Here is an 8,889-nt window from a genome sequence, read left to right on the forward strand (position 1 = left end):
TGTTTATTATGTTTGAAATATGGATATTTTTCTTACAAAAACACATGGATTCGCTACAGGAGGCCTTTATTCATCCCCCGGAGCCGTCTGCGGCGCGTTTTATTATGAATGCACGAGCTTTATTCGACGACTCGTGGACTGTTCAACTGCAACACCCGCTGACTGCAATGATAGAGCTTGGAATAGCCAGGACAATTTTTTATAGAACTCCGACTGGATTCGTCTGAAAGAAGAAAGTCATAAACACCTAGGATGCTTCGAGCGTAAGTAAAACACAGTCTCATTTTCATTTTTGGGTGAACTAACCCTTTAACAAGACTTAAAGTCTTGAAAGAAAGAAAAAAAAAATCAGATGACTGTAATTTTCTCCACTTCAAGAAATAAAAATAAATAATTATTTTGGTGTTGGCATTTTTTTTATGTTTCTAAAAGTTTTTTTTTTTTTTTTTGCTCACCATGGATGCATTTATTTGATCAATAATACAATAAAACAGTAATATTGTGAAATTTAAAATAACAATAAAAACAATAATAAGAAACAATTTTAAATGTAATTTAATGCATCCTTGCAGGAAAAGAAAAGAATTCCTCCCAAAAAAAAAATAAAAAAAGATACATTTTAAAAAGTTTGAAAGAACAGCATTTATTTGAAATAAAAATCTTTTATAACATTAAAGATGTCTTTACTGTTACTTTTGATCAATTTAATGGATCCTTGCTGAAAAAGATAAAATAAAATAAAATAAAATGAATAAAAAAAAAAAAAACTCACTTACTGACCCCAAACATTTGAACGGTAGTATTTTAATGGTGGATGCAATGTTAAGATCACATGACCAGTCAAATGCTACAAACTTATTATAAAACACTTTTGGTTGAAGAATCAATTAATCATGAATGACATATATATCAGGGTATTTCCACCAGAACTCAGTTATATTTCCTAGGGAACGCTCACACTGGACGCTTGTGTTCAAAATCAGTGTCTGATGTGGTGTAAGGAGCTTAAGAGGCACAGCGGCCCCTCCGGGAAGCTACCGTATTCTAATCTGATCCTGGATTAACAGGTCATTACCTGGACTAGGCCTGTCACGATAACAACTTTTTGTTGTGCGATATACAGGTGCATCTCAATAAATTAGAATGTCGTGGAAAAGTTCATTTATTTCAGTAATTCAACTCAAATTGTGAAACTCGTGTATTAAATAAATTCAATGCACACAGACTGAAGTAGTTTAAGTCTTTGGTTCTTTTAATTGTGATGATTTTGGCTCACATTTAACAAAAACCCACCAACTCACTATCTCAACAAATTAGAATACTCCATAAGACCAATAAAAAAAAACATTTTTAATGAATTGTTGGCCTTCTGGAAAGTATGTCCATTTACTGTACATGTACGCATTTTTAAAATTTGAACTAGCACCTCATGACTACACCACGGGAAGTTGCAAAAGACACAGGCGCAAGTGGAATGTACAAAACATGGTGACATTCATTTTTAAGTGAATATAATGGGCGATATATTGCGTCACCAAAAATTATTGAGGTCATGTACATATATTGTGCGATAAGTCGATATACTGATTATTGCGACAGGCCTAACCTAGACATCTCACTCCTCCCGTTTACACCTCACGCACACACACAGAAATAAAGAGAAATGACGAGAATACCTGAAGGCAGCAAGTATAGGAGAGTAGATGGAGTCTCCATCATACACATACAGATGATCCCAGCTGCACTCAGTGGCAAAATGCTCAAAGCGAAGCCTCAGGATTGAGTTCGGCCTGTCAAGAAAACAGCCATCAACCACCATAACCCACACAAATACTATGTATTTGATATAGAGGTCTTCTAAATGACCCAAACCTGACAGGAGCTGACAAATGGTTCAAATAGGCAATGAATCAAAATGTGTATTATAGAAATAATTAATAAATATAGGATTGACATTCATTTAAAACTTTAATTAATCACATGATATAGCAATTACTTCATTGCATATTAATACTGACAAACATTTACAAAGCATTATATTACTGTGGCAGAAAACCAAATCAAAAAGCAAAAAAGTGGTGGCCAACACTGCAGAAAATATCAGGCAGGATCACAATCAACAATCTTACCATAATATATATATATAACAGGGGTGATGGAAGAGTAATCAAGCGTTATTCGAGTGATAGAGTAATCGTTAAGTCAAAATGTAAAATTTTGCATTACTGTTCAGTTCATGTCAGGTTACAAGGTGTTGTTAACAGGCCAAGTTCAGGCTTAACGATCAGACCTCTAATCTGAGAAAGAGTGTTTCATTTTTAGGCCAATACTCACTGTCCCTCAATAAGCCATGTGCACTTGGTCTTGTATTTGTAGTTTCCTGGTCCGTCAGAGAGATAACCTGAGGGTCCCGTTAGCCTGTGTATGACAGACACAACATTATTAAACTAATGGAACCATGTTTGCTAACACACGCACATACACCTAAAGAGTATACCTACAGGTTATTATAAAAGACTAAAATAAATCACCTACAGTTTACAATTATGTAAAGCAAGTTTAACAGCCCTCAGTAAACGTTTAATTGGGGAACTAAATAACAGGCATGTCTCACGTCAAGATCCAAAGGTCAATAGTAAAAACACAAGCACAGTGAGTGCAGCGTAAGACTAGTTTCACAAGTAATGGTCAAAACAGAAACTAACTCAGATTTTCATGTAATACACTTTTAGAAACTCTTAGGGATAATTCACTCTAATATGCAAATTCAGTCATCATTTACAAGAAAATCCCATGGGTTTGGAATGACAAGGTTGAGTAAATGACGATTTTATTTCATGTTATGAACCAGGGCTGGTACAATATCAGATTTTCATCACACAATTATGGTGGCCAAAATAATGCAAAATAATTATATTATTACGAAATATATCGAAATTTTGAAAATTGATAACTTTGAAAGATCAATCAGTCAATTCATGTTTTATTTTTTATTTATTCTTTTTTTGGGGACCCATTCATACAGGTTTGGAACGACCTGAGGATGAGTAAATGGTGACAAAATGTTCATTTATGGTTGAACTATCCCTTTAACACCCCATCATTTTTTTATGGAACCTAAGAAACTCCCACACTCCCAAAACTTTTTGTGTGGCAGTAGTAGCTACGTGCTGCATTGTGTGGTGACGAGGATTCTAAGCCCCTGACTACAGTCTCAAGTAGCTTTGTTAACATTGAAAAACAGTTCATTAACACACCCACAATCCTGTGGGAGCTGCACATACACTCTCCCACAGACAGCTGTGATAAACACACATAACCGAGACATGGTTCTCGACGGAGCACAGCAATCTTCCACCCAGCCGATTAGATCATCATTCAACAATGTCCCATTAGAATCATTAACAATTAAAACCACATCATGTACTTCTTCAAATAAAGCACACACATTCAATAACGGGCAAAATACTGAAGAATAATTGAGCTGTTGTGCTTTTTTCTTGTCAGTTTGGCAGTTGTCTCCATTCAGTCTTTATGACGATATAAGCCAGCCGAGTGAACGTCAGAAATGCCTGTCTGCCATAAGTGATTTCAAACCTGGGTCTACTGAGAATTAGACTTGCTAAGTGCAGACGGAGCTGCTGAGAGATGGAGCACTTAGCGTGAGCTACTGCGGAGCTGCACGCAGCGGTTTAACAGAACAAACAGTAGCATCAATATTTTGGTAAACATCTAGGTCAGGTAAATTTTAGAACTTCTGTCATTAATTATGAAACATTGGTTTAGTACGGATAAGTTGTTGTACTAATTCGGATGTTTTTTTTTTTATATATAAGATATTTTGCTTTTGCAAGGATGGAAACATTCTAGAAGTTTCTGCAACATTCTTTAATATTCTGTAATATTCTAGTGCTTTCTGGAACATTCCAGAACATTCTGGGACTAGTCATAAAAGACAAAAATCATCCAACCTACACTTAAGAAGTTTTGGACGGCTCACGTTTGGTAACTGGTTATGTTAAACTATTGTGCATGTACCATGTAATTTTTATGCATGAATAATAACAGATTAGCTTGTATAAGTTGTCAACATTTTTTGTTTTGTTTTTATGAGCAGTTAATGACCAGTGTTGGGCTAGTTACTCAAAGAATGTAATATATTACTCATTACTAGGTCCTCATTTCAAAAGAAATATTGTTACTTTACTTATTACTTTCTGGCAACAGTAATTAGTTACACTACTAGTTACATTACTTTTTCTTCACGCCCCACAGAAGTTGTAACTGTGTATCTTCCACATCAATTTCTAGTGATTGATAATGACATTCAAGTAGAAGTGTTGTATTAATCTCATTAATTGTCATGTGTAGCTTGAAGCTAATTGTCATTTCTCCGTTACCCATATACGATTATATTTCATTAAGTTTGTAAGAAACTTTAATTTTCCAAAAAGATTTTTAATTATAGTAATATAATGTACCACATGCTGATCAGAGGGATGTGGGTGGGATGTAATGCCAGAGTAAAGTAAAGCCACAACTTACACAAAAGTGTTCAGATCATCTTTTTTTCTGACAAAATCAATATAATGCAACATTTCTATCTGCTGAATGTAAGTTTTCCATATTCCAAGCTTGCCTGCTGCACTGGGGACATCACATGCATGTGCGAGTTGTGAAAATTATGAAAATAAATCTAGGAATTATTTGATTGTTGGGTTTTAAATCAGCGGGGTTGAAGCATCTAAAGTAACTAACTAAGCTGTTTTATGGATGGTAACTGTAATATTATTACAGAAATCTTATTAGTAATTAGTTACACTACTAGTTACTGCAAAGAGTAATATTATTATAGTAACTAAGTTACTAGTTACTGCCCAACACTGTTAATGACACACAAAAAGTAATATGATTTTTGTATTCAGCATGTCAAACATCACAAACAAACATTAGAAATAAAAGTGAAACAAAACTTTTATAAATAATTTGTTTCACGGTGCTATAAAACGATTATTGGAAAAGCATGATAACACTATATACAACATTTACAAGAAATCTTTTAGAATTTTTAATTTAAGATTATTTACGTATAGCATGTCTTATAGCAGGAAACTGCTGTAAAAAATAATAATAAAAAAAACTGCATCCATAAAAAAAGACTATATACTGTGCATTCATTTTAGATTTTTTTTTTTTTAAGACAGCATAAAAAAAGACAAAGCACTTTTACAAACATCATAGAATGTTTATTAAATTCTGACTTGTAAGAAGTCACAATATTTCAACGCACTCCACTGGATGAAGTGCATTCATATACCTTATTTATACCTCAACCAATCCAACGGATTGATTTTTGTACTCAACATAAATAAAAACAAATTAACATATTTACAAAGACGGCAGGAGACAAGGCTGGGCTAAAGAATGAACTGGGATTTCAACAGTCACAGGGAAAAACAAAACATCTGAAAAACACTGGAGAAACTGAATTGTCAGAACCAAATGCTACATTAACAACAATGAACCAGACATGAATAAAACCGATTTAAATCAAGAGACTGAAGAAGATCATTAAGCAGGGAAAGATCTGGTGGAAGGATTTGCCACAGTGATCGAAACAAACAGGATCAGCACTTGTTGCTCTCTTCACTGGGTCGGGGTCACAGATACAGGTTAAAAGGTGAAGGGTTCATAAGTGGTCCCTGACGTGGATTACAGGATGCAGTCCTCTTGATTAAGGGTCAAAGGTCATAATCTCATGTCCGTTCTGCTGCATAAAGGCCCGTTCAGGAAACACACCAGTATTCACATACATACAGAAGCGGTTCCTTAAGGTGCAGAGGCACCCAGTGCTCTTTAACACGACCACAGAGATCAAATCCATCACCAGAGACCATAAAGATCCACTCTTATCGCCATTCTCTCAAACTTTGACAAAAATTCTTAGGAAAATTGTCCATAGAAGTTGAAAAAAAAAAAAAGTCATAAAAAGCAGTTACTATACAGAAAATTCCATCATATACAAAAGAAAATTGAGTCCTTCTAATCAAAATTGGCAAGAAAAATCACACAATCAGTAATTACCTGATATGTTACAATTAAGGGTATGTGCTGAATATTTGGTTGAAGTGATTCCTCCAGCTGTATCCTTTCTTATTGTGTAATTAGTCAAAGCACTTCTTATTCAGTTTTTATTTTTTTTAGGAAAAATGTGTTTCAAAATTATTCGAAATACAGTAAACTACCTTTCTGGGTGCTAATGACATGAAGTATTTTACAGAATGATGTTTAAAGTCTCAGTTCTAAGTCTCATACTGACCATCATCACAAACGTGTCATTCATGTCTTAAAGTCCAGCTTAAAGGCAGTTTGAATATTTCCACATCCGCTCAGGCATATGCAGATTCATGTTCATCCAGTAATGTGCACCTAAGCCACTAACACTGTAACCACGAGTGGCTATAATGCCACTGAACTTGTGCGTTCAGTCTTGAACGAGCACCTTTAAAGCACACAAACCCTCTCCTGCTTATTATTTTAGCCTATTTACATTAGAGGAGAAAAATAACTCCTACAACTTTCCGTTCGGACAGGAAAGCACACGTCGCACAACTTCCTGTTTAAGACATGCAGAGTGAACGGCATTCAAAGGCAGGTCATTCATCAGCATTCGTTAGCACTGGAAAAACAACAACTCTCCTCCTACAGCAAGTGTGTGTGTGTGGGAGTGTTAAAATGTTTCCGGAGCATGGAATCATGGGATTGGTCAACTATGAGTTGAAAGAAATGCAATGGGGGGCTTATTGTAAATCACTGAATGCCCTTGGCACAAACGCCACAGCGTGCAGCTTGTTTTATGGTTACGAGTTGTAGAGGTTTGTGGAATGATCTGTTTAGTTGGGCTCAGTTTATCTGCTCTTTATCTGTACAAAAGTGTCTGAATGATGTGCGTTCTAAGAGGTGGTGACTGGTTGTGTTTGTCATCCTGCAGATGAGGCACAGTATGTGTCTGTCTTTGAGTGGGAGTTCTAGTTTGATGAGGATATCTGTCGCGACGGTCGTCCTGCAGATGAAGCGCTGTACGTTCGAGTGCGTTGTCGGATTCTGCAGGGCACCTCCAGCTCCAGTTTAAATATAGGGGGCCTTTGAGTTAAAATAGTTGAGAACCACTTGCTTACAGTATCAGTTTCAATACTGTCTATTTGAACGAATAACCAAAGGCAATACATTTTTTATTCTCACAACAGAAAATGGTGGCAGAACAAACCTGTACTCTACAGAGTTGTGCTCAATTTTCTGTAATGTATGAATATATGAACGTATGTATAATTTATTTATATAAAATGGTATGTACTATACAGATACAGATGATTTAACATTCTAAATTTAGTATTCTAAAACAGGTCTAACAACTGCATTCTGCTGCTGTATGAATGGAAAATATTAGACTGGAGATGTTGATGTTGTAATTGTAACTTGGCACCTATAGGGGGCACCGGAAGTGTTGTTCATCTTTAGGATTTCCCAATTGTAAGGTCACTCCCACTCCACCTCCCACATCCACTGCAAAATACCCAGCAGCATAGGCAAACAAACGCAAACAAACTTACTTCCAGGGCATTGGCCTTACAAAAAGCAACAGGAAACTGCAGGGCTCTGACCTCTGTGAGAGTCTGAAAGAAAAACGGTTAGATGTTTATCATTTGGTACAATTTAATAAAATATACTACTCAATTTTTATTCTTGCATTTAATTGAGTGCATTAGCGTTCAAAAGCTTAGGGTCAGTAAGATTTTTTATTTTTTTTGGAAATAATTTATCCTAATACTTTTATTCAACAAGGACAAATCAAATTGATCAAAAGTGACAGTAAATACATTTATATTGCTACAAAAATCACAATATTTTTTATTTTTACAGTATTTTTGATCAAATAATTGCAGCTTTGGTAAGTTGATGGTAAGAGACTACTTTCAAAAACAAAAATCTTACAGGCCCCAAAAATCTGAACAATGGTCTTACCCTGACTCTCTCCATCTGGGTGCGGAATGGATAGAGAAGCTCAAAAAGAATCAGGCCGAGGGAATATATGTCTACCTTGTGAGAATAAGAATTCCCAGACAGCTACAGAGGGAAAAAGAAGAGACGAAAGGGAAAAAATAGTTTTTAAATAAATAGATTTTTACATTTTACATCAAAATAAAAATGTAAGTGGTACTTCGCCATAAACATGTCGCCCCTCCTTGATGCTAGAGTATTATGGGTGGTTACTAGGATGTTGTTATGAGTCTGTCAAGGTGTTCTTAGACATGTGGCTATGTAGTTGCTAACTGGCCCAAGTCAAAAGAGCCCACCTTAAGTCTCTATAGCCGCTTTTCCACTGTCGGGCCAGTGCTTTAAACGGGCCGGGCGGGGCTAATAGCCTTGGACCTGTAGCACCGAGGCCAAAATCACGCTGCGTTTCCACCGGCGGGCCAGAAGCTGCGCTGCGCTTCACTAAAACCCACCCTTTACACGCCTCTCAGGAACAACGTCACGCAACCCCATCATTTCACCAACAAAGAGAAGTTATCAGAAAACTAATAAGAAATAAGTAGCACAATCACAAAACGAACATGATAAAAGTTTGTTTGTATGCTTTGTTAAAGATTTAAATCCAAAAGCATCAATGTTTTACAATAATAAGTGATACATTGATCATAATGAATTAATTTATCAGGATTGAAAATTAGTCACACAGAAATAAAGCGGTATGAACATAGCCTACCTACTTATTCAGTCGAGTCTGTTTCTGTTTATTTGTTGTCACAGTTTAAACATCACATTTAGAAAGAATGATCATTTCTATATTTTTATAAAAGCTCCCGAACAAAAACCATTATTATATTT

The 8,889-nt window shown here is 35.7% G+C and overlaps 2 protein-coding genes across 2 annotated transcripts in view; both read right to left on the bottom strand.

The window, feature by feature from the left end:
• The window catches only part of LOC107733663 (attractin-like), a 39,481-nt gene extending 33,562 nt beyond the window's left edge, over window positions 1–5,919 (bottom strand). Inside the window, exons 1-3 of the mRNA XM_016545394.1 lie at window positions 5,888–5,919; window positions 2,335–2,418; window positions 1,677–1,790 (exon numbers count right to left, since the gene is read on the bottom strand). Of these exons, the coding sequence (XP_016400880.1) occupies window positions 1,677–1,790; window positions 2,335–2,418; window positions 5,888–5,919 (230 nt within the window). The remainder of the gene's footprint in view (window positions 1–1,676; window positions 1,791–2,334; window positions 2,419–5,887) is intronic.
• LOC107733739 (eukaryotic translation initiation factor 2-alpha kinase 3-like) overlaps window positions 5,231–8,889 on the bottom strand; it is a 37,020-nt gene continuing 33,361 nt past the window's right edge. Inside the window, exons 15-17 of the mRNA XM_016545503.1 lie at window positions 8,023–8,124; window positions 7,593–7,673; window positions 5,231–7,169 (exon numbers count right to left, since the gene is read on the bottom strand). Of these exons, the coding sequence (XP_016400989.1) occupies window positions 7,029–7,169; window positions 7,593–7,673; window positions 8,023–8,124 (324 nt within the window). The 3' untranslated portion in view covers window positions 5,231–7,028. The remainder of the gene's footprint in view (window positions 7,170–7,592; window positions 7,674–8,022; window positions 8,125–8,889) is intronic.

The sequence above is a fragment of the Sinocyclocheilus rhinocerous genome, unplaced genomic scaffold (genome assembly GCF_001515625.1).
Source record: "Sinocyclocheilus rhinocerous isolate Xijiao unplaced genomic scaffold, SAMN03320098_v1.1 scaffold789, whole genome shotgun sequence".
Lineage (NCBI taxonomy): Eukaryota > Metazoa > Chordata > Actinopteri > Cypriniformes > Cyprinidae > Sinocyclocheilus > Sinocyclocheilus rhinocerous.